At 41.4% G+C, this 21,485-nt stretch overlaps 2 protein-coding genes across 2 annotated transcripts; one reads left to right on the forward strand and one right to left on the reverse strand.

Annotated features, from left to right (window-relative positions):
* Window positions 1–1,008: 1,008 nt before the first annotated feature.
* On the forward strand, window positions 1,009–7,752 carry LOC127764143 (protein STRUBBELIG-RECEPTOR FAMILY 8-like). Its single transcript, XM_052288976.1, has 16 exons — window positions 1,009–1,143; window positions 1,584–1,731; window positions 1,835–1,906; window positions 2,015–2,080; window positions 2,180–2,251; window positions 2,350–2,421; window positions 2,943–3,014; window positions 3,098–3,163; window positions 3,243–3,308; window positions 3,418–3,788; window positions 4,020–4,273; window positions 4,704–4,975; window positions 5,151–5,292; window positions 5,992–6,131; window positions 6,199–6,355; window positions 6,615–7,752. Exons 1-16 carry the CDS (start codon window positions 1,050–1,052, stop codon window positions 6,858–6,860), a joined length of 2,310 nt encoding a protein of 769 aa, XP_052144936.1. The 5' UTR covers window positions 1,009–1,049; the 3' UTR covers window positions 6,861–7,752.
* Window positions 7,481–13,591, reverse strand: LOC127764142 (lipoxygenase 2.3, chloroplastic-like). Its single transcript, XM_052288975.1, has 6 exons — window positions 12,930–13,591; window positions 12,569–12,834; window positions 12,235–12,472; window positions 11,422–11,793; window positions 10,986–11,071; window positions 7,481–9,214 (listed from the first exon to the last, which is right to left on the reverse strand). The coding sequence occupies exons 1-6, from the start codon at window positions 13,306–13,308 to the stop codon at window positions 7,781–7,783; spliced, it is 2,775 nt and encodes a 924-aa protein (XP_052144935.1). The 5' UTR covers window positions 13,309–13,591; the 3' UTR covers window positions 7,481–7,780.
* Between the last annotated feature and the right edge of the window lie 7,894 nt (window positions 13,592–21,485).

Genomic DNA, 21,485 nt, shown 5'->3' on the forward strand with positions numbered 1-21,485 from the left:
AATTACATTTTCTTTATCCTAGTTATAACATATATTAGACTAAACAACAATTGATAATTTGATACAAAGTATACATGAGACAATAGGTTAACTTAGGATTTATTAAGTACTAGCTATACAAAACTATCCCCGCAAAAAAAAAGCTATACAAAACTAAAAAATTTAGATTAACATGATCTTTTAAAACAACTTTTTTATAAAAACATTTTATAAAACACGCACCGTTTAACCGTTTAAAAAACGTGCACACGATAAACGAGGGATGATGATGAGTTGAAAGCTTATGGGCAGAACACAGCCGAAGTTTCTGTAACAGCCGGAAGTTCCTATAACAAACCTCTCATAATTCGTTTAGGAAATTTTTAGATTCTTTTTTTTTTCTGATGGAAGAAATTTTTAGATTCTAAAAGTAGCTGGTGGCAATTCATCATATTGTGAGAATCTAAACGAGGAAAAACAAGCCTTTTACTTTTCGTTGATTTTCTAGATTTTGTAACTTCTGTTTTTCGAAATCTGAACGAGAAACCAAATTATTCAGATAGAGATGTTTTTGATTCCGGAAGAATTTTGCTGCTCCCCAAAATAGTTCCTCGTTCTCTCCTCCATTTCCCGCCGCCGTAACGGCCTCTCACGCGCCCCTCACGTGACCGCCCTCTCCTCCTCCCCACCCCATGCTTCTTCCCTCCCAAAGCGAGAATCCTCCCAAACTTTTGAAAAACCCTAAACCCTCCTCGCGAATCCCCGTGGCTCTCCGGCCGGCCGCTCGGGGAGATTCGATCCTCCCCCCCAACCGGTGGGTTCCTCCAATTCGCGGGCGGATTGCTCGGCCCGATCGGGAGACGGCCGGGGGCGCGCGGATCTGGGGGAGCGGCGGCGTCGGGAGCAAGCGCGCGAGCGCGGGGGGTTTTGAGAAAGTTCGAGAACGTTCCGGTTGGCGTCGTCGGCGATTTCGTGCGCGGATCGCTCGATTTGGTCTGGGTTTCGTGGCGATCGGCGGCGGCGCTGGATTTTGGGGGGGAGGGGGCGCGCTGAGCCGCGGAGGCATCGGAATGGCGGCGGCGGCGCTGCCTCGCCTCCTCCTCGCCGCGGCGGTGCTGTGCGCCGCGTTCGCCCCCGTATCAGGGTTCACCGACCCCTCCGATGGTGAGTCTACTCAACCCCCAATCTGTAGCGATCGAGCAGTTACCGTTTGATGCCTCTACTCCGAGCTCGCGCGCTTGCTTGCGAGGGCTGGGTCTGTGCTGGTTTGACGGCGCAGCTAGCCATCGCGCGCACGCCGCACGCGTACTCGTGATTCGGTGATTGCGCGAGCATGAGTTTGCCCAGTGCGTGTGCAGTAGTTGGCACAGTCTCATGATGAATATCTATGCTTGCTCCCATTTGGTATTAGTGTTCGTGTTGGTTCTGATCTGATCCTGTCCACATCGATGTATGTGATTGTGTGCCACAACAAGAGTGTGCATGCTATTGTGACCGTATCGTAGTTACCTTTGTTCAATTCCTGCGTGTCATGCCGTCTTCATGTTTGTGTATGACTTCGCTGCCTTATGTTTAATTTTCTGTTGTTTCTGGTTGTTCTACAGCTTTAGGGCTTTGGGAATTATATCGAACATTGGATTCTCCATGGCAGCTTTCTGGGTGGACATCTCAGGGCGGTGACCCCTGTGGCCGCGGTGGTGAACAACGGCCATGGCATGGAGTCCTTTGCAGGGATTCGTCCATTGTCGCTTTGTAATTCTTCAGTTATTCTTAACTTCCTGATCAGTTTCACCTGCAACTTTACAGGGATTATTAATTGAGTTGAATATTTTGCTCTTCTTTCACTCGTACACAGAAATATTAGTGGGCTAGGAGTTGGCGGGTGGCTTGGTCTGGAGCTGCTCAAGTTTTACTCTCTGAAAATACTGTGAGCTTTTGACCAGAAAGTTTGTGATAATCTGTTAGCATATCATGATTCTGCAGTTCTTAGTCCAGTCTTTAATTTCTTTGCTTCGCTGAATCATGACGACCGTAGGGATGTGAGCTTCAATAACATTGCTGGTGAAATCCCGCGCAATTTGCCCCCAAGTGTGGAATACCTGTATGTTCTCTTTGTATTTCGGTTATCCCCCTTTTGGCTGGGTTAAATATCAAATATGAACTATGGTTGACATAATCACCATATGTTGTGCTCCTGTAGAAATTTCGCAGCCAACCAGTTTGAGGGGAGTATACCACCGTCACTACCATGGTTGCACACTCTGAAATATCTGTGAGTGCATTTTTGGCAATTGGAGCACTTCCTAATTTTCTATAGTGAACTCTGGTTGCAGAATCAAATAACTGGCCTGTAATTAATCTTTGCTGCAGGAACCTCAGCCACAATAAGCTCTCTGGAATAATTGGTGATGTTTTTGTCAACATGGAAAGCTTAGGAACAATGTAGTGCTCCCAGATTCTAATTTCTTTATCCTCTTGAATAAATGAATTATTTCTTGCACTGTAGCTTGCAACGACATGCGAATTCTTGCAGCCCAAACATTATTTAATATTTGCATGTACAAGAGAAGCTTCAGCCATGCTTAACTGCATACATTTGTGTTTCCTAGATTTCCCCCTCCATTATTGTGAATAACTGCATGTTTTCTTAGCCACCCCACAAAAATGCATGTTTCGTTGCACTCACATAAATCACATGGATCATTTGATACATAAGTTTTTACAGTCTGTTTGTTTCTATTTTTGCATTTATTTGCTTTATGGTTTCTTAAAAAACAATCTTCAAGGCTCAAGCTCATTTGACCTGTTAATATGGGCACACACTTTGATGCTAGAGTAGTTCCTTTGGACCTTCTTGCAATTCTACTATAATTCTCCATGCAAATTTAGCTATATATCTTCGAGTAATTCGATCTTTCACCCACTGTAGTCTGTACCTCATTTTTGTTCCTATTCAACTTCAGGGATTTATCATTCAACTCTTTCAGTGGTGACTTGCCAACGTCGTTTAGCTCGTTGAAGAACCTTCATCACCTGTAAGAATGATGTGCGTTCTTAACGATTTCATGCACAAAAATATGCTAGAATATAAAAGGTTCATTTTGTTTTGGTTTTACAGTTATTTACAGCATAATGAGTTCACAGGATCTGTTATTTTGTTGGCAGACCTTCCATTATCATCCCTGTAAGAAATTCAACTGTATTTTATCCTTCTCTATATTTGTTTATTCTCATCCTTCCTGACAATTATCAACTGGTTGCAGCAACATTGAAAACAATAGCTTCAGTGGTTATGTGCCAGGAACTTTTGAGTCCATTCCTGAGTTGAGGTATTCGGTTCTGCTTAATAACCCACGTTTCTTTCCGTAGGATATTTATGCATACATGTTGCCTTGACTTCATATCTAGTTGAAATAAGTGGCTAATCTAACATTCCAGGATTGATGGGAACCAGTTTCAACCAGGTTTCAAATGTGCATCTCCCTCATTTACCAGGAGTGCTCATTCACCACCAACTCCACATCCACCTCCATCTTCACCTCCACCACCTATGTCCCCACCTCCACCAGCAGTTAAGGAAAATTTGAAACACAAGCCCGAACCTTTGAAGCCTTCCTTAAGCCATTCTTCTATGTACAACCATAATCAGCACAGGAAGTCACACTCTCGAGTGACAGCTGCTGCAATAGCTACTGTTACTGGTACAGCTTTTGTGCTCCTCATTGTTGGCTTGGTTCTGAAAAGCTGCACATACAGTCCTAAGAGCACCGCTAACAATGCCAAATCTCCACCTGCCAATGTGGAAAAAGGTAGCACTGGAACTTTATTAGTTTAAGCATAACCGGCTTATGCAATTGTAGCTGATGGCTAGACATATTCTATATATTCTTGTTCATCACTTAATATTCATCCTTATGTTAGGATCTGTATATAATATCCAATCATGTATATATATACTTGTTCTCCATTCCTGCATGTTGCATTATTGGATAGACTTACATTCTTTCATATCACTGAAATTCATACATATCATTTTACAGTCCCTAAAGCAAATGAGGTCTTGTACTCTTGGAATTCTCTTATGAATGACTGTGAGGCTTCCTCTAGTGACGTCATTAAGCCTGAAAGAGCTATGAGAACAAAAGTTTGGGCCAAGACATCCAAAAACTTTCTAACTGCAAAACAGTTTCAAGCTGTTGACATCTTAGCAGCTACCAGGAACTTCAGTAAAGAATGCTTTATTGGTGAAGGTTTCACTGGCCAAGTTTACAGAGGTGATTTTCCTGGTGGCCAGGTATCATATTGTTAGTACCCTGTTGGAAAATACTATTGGTTTGTTACTTTAGAACAAGCTCTCGAATCTAATTTCTGCTACGTGTTTCAGTGTCCTAATACTGAATTTTCCTTTAGTTGGTGTATTAAGTTTATTTACTACTACTTTTTGTTCATCAACTGGCCGTTTTCCTTTTCTTATCGGCAATAAAACTTGTCTTGCATCGTTGACATTTTTTTTCTCTTGATCTCTCGATAAGCTTTAAAATTCAATGCACGAGGAGGATGCAATTCCTAGTCTCATTGCAACTTCCCGAAATCAATATTAGAAAAAAAATATGTGATTTATCAAATTTATCATTTGCTAAATAGTAAAGGCGCATATTTTTTCTACAGATTATTTTACATCTGTGTTTTATATGTATAACATGTATTTATCCTCGTACATGCAGCTCCTGGCTATCAAGAAGATCAACATGGTAGATCTGTCATTATCGGAACAAGATGAGCTGATAGACATGCTTGGGAAAATGTCCAATTTGAAGCACCCCAATATCTCTGCGCTTGTGGGCTACTGTGTCGAGTTTGGGCACTGTGCACTTCTATATGAATATGCAGAAAATGGCTCTCTTGATGATATTTTGTTTTCAGCAGCCACAAGGTCCAGGGCTTTGTCATGGAAAGCTCGGATGAAGATTGCTCTTGGAGTTGCCTATGCTTTGGAGTAAGTACATTTTTGTGGACTTAGATTCCTACCAAATCATCTAGCTGTTTGTTTTGTACTGCAGGGTATACACATCCTCATAGTGTTAATGGCTTTCTGTAAATTGTTCCGCTGAACTGATGTCAATTTTTAGACATATACTGGAAGCTTTCCTGAAATTTTGAAGCTTATGCAGATTCATGCATTCGACGTGCTCTCCTCCAGTTGTTCATGGAAATATTAAAGCGACAAATATTTTGCTCGATGCTCAGCTCATGCCCTACCTCAGCCACTGTGGATTAGCCAGGCTAAGCCAATTTGTCAGTGCCATAAGAACGGTCAGTGCTCACTAGTTTTCCATGTTATATTGGATAGTGTTCTTACTTCTGTACATAATCATTAGTGATGGTGATATAGTTAATGTTTTACTTGAACAATTCTAGGATCTAATTGTTGTCATGGATTGCCAATCTCTTGGAGTTCTTACTGCATACTTAACGATAAGGAATTTTAAGTTTAGACAGAGAAGGATGCATTGAGAAAAAATGATCCATAAAGTTAGCTTTTTAGGGAAAAGGGTTTGTCCTGGTGATGGTGAGGCTGTTTAACCTCCCCATCTGCTTGGGTTCAAGTCCTAAGACCAAGGCACCGGGCTGGTGCTTATGTCCTTTGGTGAACGCTATAGCTCTTGAACTATTTTCCAAAAGGAAGAAAGACTGAATTAATAATAAGCCAGTTTAGACCCATACTTTTGGAATTTTGTCACGATTGCTTACAGTTGCATCTCAACCAAAATCAAAGGTAGGTCGCTGGATAGACTCCTATACATTATAGTGTTATATCAAAACAAGCTACTCTCCCTTGAAATATTTGAAAGATGTATATGTGTGTGTCCCTACTAGGATCAACCGTGGTCCCTTCAGAAGTGGGTAGAAAAATCACACACATATTAAGGGGATACTGGTGTTTTTCAAAGTCAATGATATATCTTCTGTATAATCTGTTGACCGTTAACAGTTCCTCACCTGAAAAAACAGGACTCAGAAGCTCTCAACAGTGGTAAAGGCTATGTTGCACCTGAGCTTACTGACCCAGCAACAGATAGCATCAAGGCTGACATTTACAGTTTCGGTGTGATTTTGCTCGTGCTTTTGACTGGGCAGAAGGCCTTTGACAGGTATATGCTCACTTATTCTTGTACAGCTGTAGTCTGGTTCTCTAATGAAGTTCTTTTTCCTCTTCAGTTCAAGAAGGCAGAACGAGCAGTTTCTAGTTGATTGGGCATCTCCTCATCTCCATAACCTTGATTCTTTGGAAAGAATAACTGATCCAAGAATACATGCATCTATGCCACCTCAAGCTATCTCTACGTTAGGCAACATCATCTTACTCTGCATCAAGGTAACTGTCCGTTACCTTTTTCTGGTACACATTACTTAGTTGAACTATGCTACCTTGAGGATAGAAGCCAAGCTGCAAATTGAAACACCGCATGCACTACTCCTTAATGCTTAGACTCTGCTCCTAAATGGGAATTGAAGGGGATTATAGCTGAAAAATGTCTAATTACTGCGGTCCTAATGATTTATGAATTCATCGAATGAATTTCAGCACCCTATATTTGTGATCATTACTGGCTGTATTTCTTCCTTCAATGCAGAAATCACCAGAGCTCCGTCCGCCAATGACAGTCATAACAGACAAACTACTGAAGCTTGTCCAGTCGACAGGTCTCCAAAAGACAAGCACGACGACACAACACTTGGAGGTTGATGCTCAGGAACCCTCTTTCAAAACAACCAGACCGTATTTCGAGCCATCCTTTACAGGTACCTCACTCGATAACACACACTTCCATTTTTGTTCTTATATTCTTCATTTCGAAGCCTTATTTTCATTGCTCTAATTTAGTAAGTCAAAGTGCAACCGGAGGCTGCATCTCCCAGAGATAAAGCCCTTCCCTCCACCCCCCCAATTTCTGTACTCGAGGAGCGGTACTCAAGTATTTCAAGCGCCGCATCACTTTCTGCACACCCTGTCAGTTTCAAACGGAGAAACCCAAAGCTGCTGTGCTAAGTGGACTGCACAAGACTTGAAATTTTTCATGGTTGATCACTTGACCTCAGAGAACCGAGCGAAGTGGACTCTTTTACATCCAAGTCACGCGTGGCTAGATGTATTAGGAACCGTTTAACTCCACAAGTTTGGACTCAAATGAGCCGGCGTGAGCATGGAGATGCTGCTCGGAATGCTCTTTCTAGTGAACTCTAACAGGCAGGTCCAGCCTTATCTTCCCCTGACTAATCACTTTGTGCCTTTGTGGTCGGCTCCAATACCCTTATCTTTCCTAACCGTCTTGCATTCTAAAAAGATACGCATCCTGGCAGTGTCTCAGCTTAGCTGTATAGTTCGTTGTCTGGAACCCCGGGGGTAACGATGTTCGTTAGCCAGTGACCAATGAACTATAAACACGATGCCATGCTGGTCCTGATCAACTCACAATGCTGCTCGATTCAGTCACATGCATGACATGCCTGTTCTGCTGTGAGTAATTTTTCTTGGATGATATGTGCTGAATCCAGCAGATCCCATCCGTCCGCATGACATACTGCCAATTTCTAGAAAACTCAGCGAACTGAGCTTTAGTTCAATAACCTCTTTACTAATTTGTGGCATTCTAATAACTCAAACACACTAGCAAATGCCTCTCCCGTGGCAGGCAGGCATACACGGGAGCTATTAGTGTTGGTACATGATCTTAGTGTACAAATCTTAACCATCTCCAATCTTGTCCCAAATGCAGCTAGCTATCTTAGGTAGCGAAACTCAGATGGAGATGCTGTTTGGGATGCCCCTCCCGGTGACCCCGGGCGTGGAGAACGGCTTGAGCAGCTCGTACGGCACGATGCCGGCGCCGCACCTGTTCCTGAGCTCCGGGTCGTTGTTCCGCTCGTCGACGATGCCCTCGATCTCCTTCATCCTCCCTGCGAACCTCTCGAACGCCGCCTTGACCCTCGGCTCCGCCAGCCACGCCAGCTCGGCGTGCTCCCCCATGTACTCCTCGTCGGGGGAGTGCGACGACAGGATGTCCAGCGTCGCCATGATCGTGATGGCCTGCATCTTGGACGGCATGGTGTCCAGCAGCACGTGCTCCGGCATCTCCATGAACTTCTTCATCTCCTCCTCCTTGTTCTCCTCCACCGGCATGTTCTTCCTCATCACCGTCGGCCGGTTCGGGAAGTAGCCGCCGTAGTGGTACTGCCCGAAGTTGACGGCGGCGTGGTGGCCGGAGGTCACCCACATGATGGTGGTCAGGACGCCGATGAGCCCGTCCCGGGTGTCCACCGCCGGCCACCACGGCTCGTCCTTCTTGTCGGCGTGCCCCTTGGTGCGCACCTCCTCCCACCACGCCCGCACCTCCTCGTCGCAGGCGACCTCCTCGTCGGACTTGTAGTAGAAGTCGATGTAATCCGACGCCCACTGCTTGATGGAGTTCCAGACCAGCAGCCCGTCGTTGGCGTACGGGTAGTCCTTGATGGTGAGCTCGAGCTCGCCGTCCTCCTGTCGAACGGCGAGCCCGCGGCGCACCAGGTCCTCGGGCAGGGCCTCGGCGTCGAAGCGCCACGTGGCGGCGTAGGCGACGGAGCTGAGCTCCATGGCGTACCTCCCGGGCCAGAAGGACTCCTCGATGATGCCGTCGGCGTTGATGAGGCTCTCCCTGGCCAGGGCGTTGATCTCCATGGTGTAGCGGAAGTGTGGGTGGAGGAGGCGGTGCACCGGGTGCATCCGGCTGAGCTGCCGGTTGGCGGCGATGATGTACGGCTCGACGCAGCAGTGGGTGCGGAGCCAGTGGCTGACGAGCTGGTGGTAGCCGGTGTCGTGGGAGAGGACGTGCGCCTTGGCGAGCTTCCACAGCCACGACGCCGTGGCGTCGGGCCCGTGGACGAAGGCGCGCCTCCACTGCGGCCTCGTCGGCGACTGCGGCCGCGCCAGCTCGATGGCGAGCGGCGACAGCGTGCTGGCGCCGGTGAGGAAGAACACCGTGCGGGAGCCGTAGAGCGTCGTCTCCGGCCGCTCGCGGACGCGGTGCACGTAGGGGAGGAACACGTCGTGGTAGTCCAGGATGAAGAGCCGCCGCTGCGCCATCGCCTCCTCCACCGTCACCGACTCCACGATCTGGCTCTCCAGCAACTCCTTCGTCAGCGCCGACTCCGGTGGCCCGTACACCTCCGGGTCCAGCTTGCTCACGATGGGAAACTCCTGCACACGTCGATCGATCGATCGATCGCCATTAATTAATTGGTGAGTTCGGTTTTCCTTAATTGCTACTCACACCATTTGAGACTTTTTTCCTCAAACTTTTAAAAACAGACATTCGTTCAATGTTAAGCAAAATAAAAAAAAAGGATACCACTAGATTTGTCATCAATAATACTTTACGACTCGTATGTTTGTCTATTTGCACAAATATTTCTACAAATGAAAAATAGTCATACAAACTAGAAAAGCCAATAATGGCGCCATTTATTTAAAGCCATTTAAAACTTTTTAGCTAAATATTGAGAGGGAAATTATCTAGCGAAAGGGCTAATATTTGCGCACTGCGAGCGGCCACACTTTATTTTCTGCTAAGTTTAATTATATAACTAAAGTTTATACACCTAAAATTTTTACCACAAAAGTTTATGTCCGATTTTAATTTGGATTCGAATTCAAATGTTTTTTTAATATATAAAATGAGTATGTATTAAAAGTTTCTACATATAAATTTTAAAACCTATGCATTGCATGGGCTATTTTTATGATTATAAAAATACTAAATTTTTACCATATGGTTAATATATGGCTATTTTTCAATTAAAATAATTTTTGTATCATTTACAGCTTGTTAGTTATATATACATTTTTAAATTCTAAACTACATCAACATAATACTAAGTTGAGAGTTTAAGATGGGTATAACTTCATGCCATAAATTGAGGAAGAAGGGAATATGATGCTAACAAATGACAAATAGTCCTAGAAATTAGAAAAAGCAATAGTGTCATTTATTTAAAGCCATTAAAACCTTTTAGCTAAATATTGAGAGGGAAATTATCTAGCGAAAAGGGCTAATGTTTGCACACTGTGAATGGCCACACTTTCTTTTTTGTCACGCGATTTTTATTTTTTGTTAAGTTTATATAACTAAAGTTTATACCCCTAAAATTTTTACACCAAAAGTTTATGCCAGATTTTAATTTAGATTCGAATTCAATTGTTTTTAATATAAAATAGTATGTATTATAAAAGTTTCTGCATATAAATTTTAGGAAACCTGTGCATTTAATTCATGGGCTACTTTTATGATTATATAAACATTAAAATTTTACCGTATGGTTAATATATGATTATTTTTAATTAAAAGAATTGTTTGTATCATTTACAACTTGTTAGTTATATATATATTTTTAAATTTCAAAACCACATCAGCAAAAAACTCAGTTGAGAGTTTAAGATGGGTATAACTTCATGCCATAAATTGAGGAAGGGAGTATGATGCTAACATATAGGATGCATATTTTCTTTTTATTATTGAATCCTTTTTCTGCTAAAGACACTAACATGTTTTTAAATACTGGAGTACATGATTTTTAATATACCCATTATGGATCTTGAGTTCGATTCCTAGTCTCAGCCACCCAGCTTTTACCCAAATATTGTACTGTTTCATTTTTTTGTCATATAAAGTCTCTAACATGTTTTTTAAATACTACATAATTTTTAATACCCATTGTAAAAATTTTTCCATCTGCCACTGTACCCCTTGTTTATTTTTCTACTGCTATATATCTTTTCTCTCCTAAAGATGTCAACATATGTATATTTTTTGAAATATTTATTAGTATAAAAATTCTGGGTTCGCCACTACATATTAAAGGATGACCAGGACGGGACGAGCGAAAATTCTTTCTTTTTGGGGGATGACGTCATCGAAAAGTGACGTCGTCCTCAGGTGAATAGTGTATGTGGTTGGGAATGGCGGCGCTACCGTTAGGAGCTGGATGCAGATGGGGTTGACGCCAGCCAGCACCTGCCTCGCGAACTCCTCGTCTCTGAACCACGAGAACCTATCTCCTGCGCAATGCAAAGCCAAATCCAATTGATCCATTGCTTAATCAACATGTTACTACCTCAATATTTATATTTTAATGTACGTCACTTTTTTTTCAATATTTAACCATTTATCTTATTAAAAAAATTATATAATTATTTTTTATTTTATTGTGACTTGATTCATCATCAAATATTCTTTAAGCATAACATAAATATTTTCATATTTAAAAAAAGTTTAAATAAAACGAATGTTCAAATATTGGTTAAAAAGTCAGCGACGGTCATACATTAAAATACATATGGAGGGAGTACTAATTAGTACTACCGATTAGCCTCTAATCATGGCACGTAATTAATTAATTATCACGTACGCTCGAACATCTCGGGGACGTCGAAGCGGAGGACGTGGTCGGTGGTGTCCTCGATCATGCGGACGAGGCGGGGGATGACGCCGCCGACGATGTTGGTGGAGGAGGAGGCCGCGGCGCCGCCGGCCGCGGCAGCGGCGGCGCCGGCGGCGGCGAGCTGCGCCGGCAGCGGGATGCCGACGCTGTAGAGGCCGTCGATGGCCGGGAAGTGCGGGAACCTCAGCTCCTGGTTCGCCAGCAGCGGCTCCAGCGCCGGCAGCATCGCGTGCAGCCCCGACCTCAGCGTCGTCGCGCTGAACGTCATCCCCTTCACGTCCGAGAACTGCTCGTCCCGAGGCACGTACACCGGCCCCCTCCTCTTCTCCGTCCGCGGATCTAATTAATTACATATACATTTAATCCATTAGCAGTGGCTGAGCCAGAAATTTTTTTTAGCATGATTATGGAGGTAAACATAGGCTCAGGTCTAAGCTGTCCTAGGTTTGCCTTCGATCATTATTACTCCCTTCGTTTTAAGTTACAAGGCGTTTTGATTTTGATCAAAGTCAAACTGTTTTAACTTTGACCAAATTTATAGAGAAAAGTAGTAATATTTTTAACCGAAGACAAATTTATTATGAAAATATATTCAATTATTGATTTGATGAAACTAATTTAATATTATAAATATTATTATATTTGTTTATAAACTTAGTCAAACTTAAAATAGTTTGACTCTGACAAAAGTTAAAACGTTTTATAACCTGAAAGGAGGAAATAGGTGATTAATTTGATGTGAAAATGATGTAAAATTTCTGGGAGGTGAGGTGGGGTTACCGATCTCGGTGTGGGGGCGGCCGGTGCGGCAGCGGCGAGGGTAGGGGTGTTCGTCGCCGCCGAGGACGGGGCGGAGGTGCTCGATCTTGAAGTCGGGGTCGCCGAGGTCGTTGTAGACGTCGTAGTCGTAGACGCGGTCGAAGAACTTGCGCTCGCCGGTGCCGTCGCCGCGCAGCGTCTCCAGCTCCTTCTTCCTCAGCGCCTCGATCCCCTTGGGCGTCTGCGCCGGCAGGTACGACTGCATCGATCCATGGCCGCGCTAGACGTCGTTGATATGATGCTTCGAAGTGTTCATGGATGGTGTGATGGTGAGATCGATCGATGTTTGTAGTACCTTGACGGTGAAGAAGATGCGGCGGTCGGGGTTGTCGAACTTGGAGTGGACCCAGGAGTTGCAGTCGAAGGTGACGGTGGAGGAGTCGTCGGCGCCGGTGACGAGGCGGATCTCCTTGACGAACATCTCGCGGTGGTGCTCGTTCTCCACCAGCACGGCGCCCACCGGCCCGAACGTCGCCGGCACGGCGAACTCCGCCTCGTACGTGTCCTGCTTCATCGTCCTGTGCGCGAACGCGCTCACCGTCTCCTTCTCCTTCCCCGTCCCTGCATGCATAGACATGGTGTTAATTACTACTACATGTGTTTGTCCATGCATCCATGGAGCTTCGGCTAAGCCATGGATATGTTGTGCTGCTCACTTGGGTCGAGCTCGGAGCTGACGAGCTCGAGGAGGAGCGTCTTGCCGATGAGGTCGGTGAGGTCGTCGATGCCGCGGGCGGCGTAGACGACGCCGATGGGCGGCTGCACGGTCACCGTGGCGGTCACCGTCAGCGTCCTGTCCACCGTCACGGCCGACGACACGCCGGCGGCCTGCTCGATGGTGCTGCACCTCGGCGCCGCGAGCCTACCGGCGCCCCTCCTCCCGGGCCCGGCGGCTCGCCGCTGCTGCAGCTGGCTGCTACAGCACGCTGCCGCGGGGGAGGAGGCCGGCGACGCCGCGAGGAGCGGCGAGCCGACGACGACGGTGCTCGCGTTCTTCGCCGCGGACAGCGCCAGCGGCTGGTTGGGGTGAATCATGGTGGCGAGCGATTGATCGGGCGGCGGCGCTCTTGCTCGACAGCGCGTCGCCCGCCGGCCGGACGCTCGTTGAACGATATGATTCGTTCTGATCTCCGGCGTATGTGGTGTGGCGCCCTAGTTAATATATAGCTAGGCTAGGCTAGCTTGATTGATCGAGGGATTGGGACACGTGCGTGTATTGCCAATCACTCATCTCTCTCTCTTTCCCTCCCTGTGCACTTGCTGTTACATCTCCTATATGTTCTCCTGTGCCATAGAGCAGCTAAGCTAGAGCTAGCAGTGGCCTCTCACAAGATTATTTGCTACAGCTATTTCACACTGTAGGAAGACAAGCAAGTGTGTGCTCATCCCCGATTTAGCACATATATACGGTTTTTCCTCCTTCATGACATTTCCGAATAGCCATAACACTAATTAAAAATCGGACAAGATGTATCAATTCTTGGTATATCACTCCAAACTTCCATATTTAGAGCACTGACTACGTACACTACATCCAAGTTCAAATTTGATCTTTGTTATTTGTTTTTAACTTGTATAGGTCGATTTTAAACTTCTATGTTTATGTAGTGGTACATAATCTATTGGTCTATCTTATCAAATTTCTTCACACGTAAAAATAAGAGGACATGACATCCCTTTCCTTGCTATCATATTTTGTTAGGCGTTATGAATTATGGTATATGGAAAACTAAATGGTTGAATTGGAAGTGGGTTACATTTTTCCACTGTGCCGAGAGTAAATGACATTCCCTAGATCTTTAGCCCATTTGCATTAGAGAATCTCCAAGTGCTACATATTGATTACGCTACCGTGCTATCATCCGCAAAAAATAACACTTCATGGTTTGTACAATATTTTGAGTCGATTTTCTTTGCCTGGGCAGTATTAATTATCGTACCAATACATATATCGGATATGTCCTACGTATGGGAAAAAAAGACTCTTTGTATATTTTCACGAACGCGCAAAAAGATTACACGTTGATATATTAGAAAAAAAATATTTCAATTACAAAACGCAACTGCCTGGACAAGGGAGAAAAAAAATCAAAAACCGAAATATCTACTATAGGTACTACGCAAGCAAAGTTAAAACGTACTCCATCCGGAAAAAAAAAAACTTCTCAGGATGAATTTGAAAAAAAAATTAATTCTTTCATGAAAGAATGGTGTAAAGTGTAGTCAGAAGACGTACTTCACGCAAGGTAAAACGTCGTTCCATACATACGATATTACCATGAACGTACTTCTCGCGACCCACCTTTTCGTCCACAGGAGTCAGGATGATTCCACATATATATACGTAGCTATCGTGATGAACAGGACACAAGCTAGGGAACATAAAATTCCAACAATATACAAAAAAAAGTACTCCCTTCCTTCAACAATATTGCTAATATTGCGTCGACGTTGATCACTAATTTCTTTTAAAATGGTTGAAATAAGAAAAAACTAATGCGTATGAAGCAAAAAAAAAACTTTTGTAATACGGAATCTTTTTTAGTATTTATAAATTTTTGCATTAAAAACAAGATTAAATTAATTTCAACTTTGTATATCACAAAACTATATATTTAAAAATTTGTATCACAAAAATTATGGATTTAACATAATTTTCATTTACAAAATAATAGATTTGTATTAGAAAATCACATAGATTTAACATCAGTTTTATCACAAACTAAACTTCTGCTATGGATATAAACTATAAAATGTATAGTTCTTAATATCCTCATAATCTGTAGATGCCTTAAATATGCAGATATGTGATAAATTTGACACTAAATATGTAGTTTTGGTTAAAAAAAGCATATTTGTTTTGTGATAGTTTGGTCAAATCATCGTTTTATAAAGTTTACTCTAAAAACAAACATTAGAAATTAAAAGTCAGAATACCCGATATTTTTTGTAAATTCGTGCCTATATATCGTTCACACAAATATGCATATATGGATTAGACCGGCCTGCTCTCCCCGTTACACGTCTCTATCTCAATAAACGGCTGGATATATATAGATGTAAAATTACCAGTGGAGTATGAATTGAAGCAGGGTCATTGCCAGAGAGACCGAGACTTGCCACACTACTACAGTCACAGATCGACAAGCGTGTGAATCGGCACGTACAAGTGTATGGCAAAAATGGCCAATGCCAAATCTGAAGGTGACAAGACTGTACATATCCTTCTCTATCAGACTAGCTATCACTGTACATGTGTGTACGTCTAAGCTACCATTTTACCATGCGTTATAAAATTTACTCTACTTGGCAAAATCGACAATGAAGGTGACTTGACTGTACATCCTTCTCTATCAGACTAGCCATGTCACTGTATGTGGGTATACCGTTTACCACATGCGTGTTAATAATATAATTACTTGGCAATCGATCGAGAGTGAATAATTAATATATATGACGAAGGTGACATGACTATGTATCCTTAATTCCCTATCACAAATTAAACTAGCTATATCACGTTAATAATTTACTCCAAGATTCTTTTTTTTAAAAAAAATTCACGTACTTATATTCGTAGGTGTATATCACATCCTATAGATTGCGTCACAGATATTTGTATATGTATGAATAATACTTATCTTCAATTAATCTTTGTGTAATAATAATGTACGTTGTTCCGCGGTTATAAATGGAACATGTTAATATTTTCATTTATGTGAAAAAATAGGGCTCATAAATCTCCGTTTAAGATTCGTAGTATATAACACTATTTTCCACCACTATAATTAATTACTCCCTCCATTCCAAATTGATGTATATATTTCATAGATACACTAAAACCAAGAAAAGCTAATAACTCTCTCATACTATATTTACTTTAGCAACAAACTTGATGCATGCACCATCCCCACTGTTTCCTAGCCAATAGCAAATCAAATTACACGTGGGTTATAAATATTTGTGTGCATGGATGCATGCATCAATGTCCATTTACTTTAATGCACAAATAACGAATAGACTTAATGAATGAACATAAATATGTAGATCATTTAGGAATAATCTCAAAAAAAAATTATATGTAGACCAATTTGAAATGGAGGGTGTATTAAATAGCTAGCACTGGACACATCATATCATACACTTTGTTCCCTTTCCTGCCCGCATCTCCCTATCTTATCACTTTAGCGCGAGGAAATGATGGAAATAACAGTGTGAAACGTGGATACAGTTTCCTATATATATTAGCCACCATGATGCATGGCATATAATAGCATGATGGTTAGTAAAGTGGTAAAAAAACACCACTAAAACCACTCTTAGCGCTGCATCTTGGGTTTTAAAATTTTAAAGTGAAAGATAACTGGTTGAAAAATAAAATCGAATCGTCTTCTCTCCTTGTCTTCCATTTAAATTCCATGACTTGTCGTACGTTGATATGATCTTTTTTGGCTTTACTTATTGAAAGATCGCCGGGAAGAACCTGTCCGGTACGTGCCGTCCGTACTCGGCTCACTCGTGCTCCTCCGCCGCCTCAACTTGCACGGCAACCTGCGCGACGAGCTCCGCCTCCCGCTCCGCCTCCCGCTCCACCTCTGTCTCAGCCGCCCGCCGCCCTCCGTCACCGGCAGCGCCGCCTGCTCCCGCCCTCGCGTGGCCGCCGCCGTGCTGGTGAGAAGAGAGGGGGGGGGGGGGTTGAGAACTGATAGGTGGGGCCCACTATTTTTTTTTAAGAAAAATTGCTGACTGGACTGTCACGTAGACCTAAAACCACTCCGGATTGAGTCAGGGGGGTTATTTATCCGATTTCAATAGTTGAGAGTGTAGAATGTCTGATTTTCGAGTTTGGGGGTGTAATTCGGTCGACCTCGATAGTTCGGAGGGTAATTCGTACTTTTTTTCTAAGATAAATGATTGAACATATGTCAAAAATCAATGGCATCATATATTAAAAATGCAAATAAGTAGCGTTTCTGTAATAGTACAGAAAGAACGGATTAAATTTTATTAACCACAGGACCCAACAAATACTTTTTTGGAGAGATTGGCTATCACCGAAGAATAAAACTCTCCTGCTTTTCCTGTGCTGGGTTAATTAAATTTTATTTACCACAGGACGTCCCACATACCTTTTGGTTTTCACGTGCACTGGTGATGTTTCTAGCTGTCTTGCATGAGCTCAAGCATCTCATCAGCAGGTACAGTAAATCAGGACAAAACTGTACTTAGCCGGCGTTTAGCTAACTACTAACAGTGTTTAATTAAAGTACATGCATCATGCATGGTGATGCCTCAAGTTCGATTGAGTTGGATTATTGTTACTGCTCACTAATAGTAGTCTGAATTAGTACGGCTGCCTGATTTCTATAATCTACTGACCGGTCAGTCAGTCTAAGCTGTAATCACATCAAATGCAATAAATGAGGACAAAATTGTTACCCGGAGTTTAGCTAGCTACGTACACGTTACAGGGACCCTTAAACAGCAACAGGTTATAGGCTACCTTGCACACCGGACAAATCAGGAAAAGGAAGCTTTGGTTGTATGTGTCTGTGAGTGTTTCCATCAAAATTTGGAAAAAAAAAAAGCATTTGCAGGTCCAATTTATCTCATCAAGTTAAAATTGAACATACGTGTAATACCGCTAACATCGTCATATTGCAACCTTGTGTTAAAAGCTATAATTAATCGAGAAAGGAAAACCATAGAGATTGGAGTGCTGGTGTGCAAGGATATGTAAGTTTTTCCTTTTTTTTTTCAAAAAGAGAGAGAATAAAGATAAAATTATGCGAACTACGGTAGCTCAACTCTAGAATTAAGAAAATTCTAGTTCCACGAAGGATGAAGAGAGAAGGCAATAGAAAGAAGAGGTCCGATATAGCATAACACAAGCGACAAGGCAAAGAGGTATTTTAGAAGAATCATTTTTTCTTCACACAGAGCCACCAACAACGGTGCCTCACTACGTGTATGTCTTTGTAATTCATTCGGTTTTTAAAAAAAATGAGTAAACATGTTCAAATTAATAAATGAGCGCGGTGGTGAATTGAATAGATATAAAATAATTCAGATTTCACATTAATAAAATAGTATGATTTGGATATCATGTATACTAGTAGCAAACTGTAGGCTTATATACAAGTGTGCAACCAATGAACGGCTTTGCGGTTCACAGCATGCAGTCCTAGCTTGTAGGATAATACAACATCTAATATATAGCATGTGCTGCCAAACATGTGGCTGCGAATTAATAATAAGCCGTATACAAAAATATTCCTCTCAAATAACAACAGAGAGATCTCAAATGATAAAAGATGTGACGTATACATGTTGTACTGTCATGCTACCGTACGTATTGGCCTCCTCGCACTTTCTTGAAGTGACTATAGTACTGTTGTTGATGTGTCCATATATGCTTTCACTTTTGAGGTCGACAATGAATCGGCCTGTTTGAAATGTGAAAAAAGATTTTCATTCATATGTATATATACTATGAGTTAAACTTTTTCTCATATAGCTCCTACCAATATATAAGACATTATTAGCTGTTTACACGGTTTACAATGCAACATTATACTTTGACAATATTTTTTCTAAATATATTTTTTTAAAAAGAAAATTACCGTCATATAGGTACTTCTAAATACAAATCTAGTAATAACATATATGACTTTAATTATTAGAAAAATGTTATAAATAATAATTTTCCTAAAAGATAGTAATGTCTTATATTTTGGGATGGAAAAGAGGGACATTCTTGTAAAAAAATTGCATTCCATGTCCGAGACTACTAGAGATTGGGTGTTGTTTATCATTCAATATTCTTTAGTGGCTTGACCTTGTAGCCTTGGAAAAGTAACCAGACTAAGCGTAATTTATCATCCAATATTCTCTAGTCAAGTTTTTTTTTTTCAACGATAGGCCTGCAAGCTTATTTCACCTTTGTAGTATAATTCAAAGCGATTTGTATTCTAAAATTTTATTTTTAGATATAATTTCAGGGGAGTTTTTTTTTAAAAAAAAATTTATCTTCTCAACAATCATGAAAAGAGAGCCAAGCAATGGAAATGACGAAGAAATTAAAAAAAACCCTCGAATAAAGTTCTAAATTAAATATTCAAGAAGCCACGGTACGTTTTGATTATTGGCTAGGCCTAATCATGCTGAAGCCGTTGCAGCCGTTCGTGTGAGGGCACATGTATCTCGGAAAATGTTGTGCATGGATTCTTCCATCAACCGGGAGATGCCTATACAAAAATTTCGCTGTCATCACAGCGACTCTTGACAGATCATACATACTGTTGCAAACTTTTCTATAGATTTTGCGTGCTGTTCTGTTGTCTTCTAATATGTGCTAGTGATACTGACTAATATATATGTGCCTCACCGATTAAAAATAAATAAATAAAACAATTAACAAAAATAACTTATCAGTAAAAATTATATGTATTCTTGATGATTTAAGAGACAACGCTAAAATGTACTTATATGATGAAAAACTTAAAATCGTCTCTGAAATTAAAGAGTAAATTTTATAAAACAACAGATACTTTAATCAAATTATCACAAAACTACAGATTTAACACTAAATTTCTCACAGTACTCGTAAAACTACATATTTAGTAATAAAGTTATCATAAAACTACAGGTTTAGTGACAATTTAATTACAAAACTTACATGTTTATAACTCAAACATAACACTAGTGCTAATGATCTAAACTCTGAAACCTGTAGTTTTGTGATAACTTTGTTATTAAATCTGTAGTTTTGCAATACTCCATCTTAGATCTGTAGTTTTATGATAAATTTAATTTTAAATCTGTAATTTTATGATACATAACATTAAATATATAGTTTTGTGATAATTTGATCAAAATATATGTAGTTTTGTGAAATTTACTTAAAATTAAATTTTTAGTTGTGGCTGATGTGCTTGCAAAGCATCAGTATGTTGCTAGCCAATAATACAGCAGCAATCAGGCAGGAGTAGTGTACAACCTTAATTAAGCGATATATTAAGCTATATATGTATGGCTTACATCCTAGCTACCTTCTCCTACTAGAGCCTCATATAGTCATGTGGAACATATAGAAAGAATTTGTGTGGTGAAGTGCTATACATCGATCCCATTCCAGAGGATATGGATTGTGACCACCTATATACTAATTAAGTACTTCTTGTATGTGTTTTTTTTTTAAAAAAAATGCATTGCTTGTATATATGTGTACGTAGACATGCAATAGACCAATTTACAACGACAGCTGTTGAAGTAGTAGAGGGGCCGATTGGACTACCTTGTAATCCTGATGATCTCTCTCTCTCCTTTTCTTTTACTGAAAATCCTGATGATATATTCCCTCTTGTGGCTGCATCCGAAGATGCTCATCTAGGGCTGGATAATAAGCCAGCTCAGGTTAGTTAATTAAGGCTTGGTTCGTTTGAGCTCGTTATCTTTACAAGTCACAAGTCAGTTCACTTAGCTCGCTAACCTTAACAAGTTAAAAGTCTAGCTCAACTCAGCTCGTGAGCTAAATTGTTAAACTCGTTAACACATTTATATATCACTTTTATAATTTCAAACTTACCAATTTATCATGTATTAATATATATAGTCTAAAAGCTAACTAAGAAAAGGCTCAACAAATACAAAAGTTTGAATGTAAATTAAAGACTACGTACTAATTAAGAAGCATGGAATATAAAAAGATATATATTGTTATCTCTTTTACTAACAAGCAACTCGTGAGCTAGCTCATTATAACTCACGAGGTAAAAGTCTAGCTCAGCTTAACTCGTTACGAAACGAGTTCAAGCCGATCAAAGCCACGAGCTTAATTTGAGCTTTTGTCCACCCATATGTCCATATGCCCATCGATGATATATAAGCTGTCCCGTGATGGGTCAATGCCATTAATGTTTAAGAAGGGTGTGGCTAGTCACCAGCATTTGTGGAATCATGAAGGGATCAGAGCATCCGCAGCGTATAATTTGATTAAGCAGGCAGCCAATTAATTTTCTTGGGGCCAAAATAAAACGGCCAACATTACTCGATAATGCGGTTAAAATTGACCGCCAATGTTATATACTTACTTTCTTTAGGGTTTTCCTTATAATGCTAAGGTATATATATGAACATTTCCTTGTGAGTTGGCCTAACCGCCAAGAAAAAGTATTTCAATCCGGCATGGAAAAGTATCCTTCTCACATGAAACT

Source organism: Oryza glaberrima, chromosome 2, assembly GCF_000147395.1.
Source record: "Oryza glaberrima chromosome 2, OglaRS2, whole genome shotgun sequence".
NCBI classification, from domain to species: domain Eukaryota; kingdom Viridiplantae; phylum Streptophyta; class Magnoliopsida; order Poales; family Poaceae; genus Oryza; species Oryza glaberrima.

Excerpts from the sequence above, each read along its gene's own strand:
- LOC127764142 (XM_052288975.1), bottom strand. The coding sequence starts at position 13,308 with ATGATTCACCCCAACCAGCCGCTGGCGCTGTCCGCGGCGAAGAACGCG. Across the intron at positions 12,473-12,568 it reads GCATCTTCTTCACCGTCAAG|TCGTACCTGCCGGCGCAGAC; the intron begins GTACTACAAACA and ends GGATCGATGCAG. Across the intron at positions 9,215-10,985 it reads TCTGCATCCAGCTCCTAACG|GAGTTTCCCATCGTGAGCAA; the intron begins GTAGCGCCGCCA and ends CGACGTGTGCAG.
- LOC127764143 (XM_052288976.1), top strand. The coding sequence starts at position 1,050 with ATGGCGGCGGCGGCGCTGCCTCGCCTCCTCCTCGCCGCGGCGGTGCTG. Across the intron at positions 3,015-3,097 it reads TTGAAGAACCTTCATCACCT|TTATTTACAGCATAATGAGT; the intron begins GTAAGAATGATG and ends TTGGTTTTACAG. Across the intron at positions 3,164-3,242 it reads GACCTTCCATTATCATCCCT|CAACATTGAAAACAATAGCT; the intron begins GTAAGAAATTCA and ends AACTGGTTGCAG.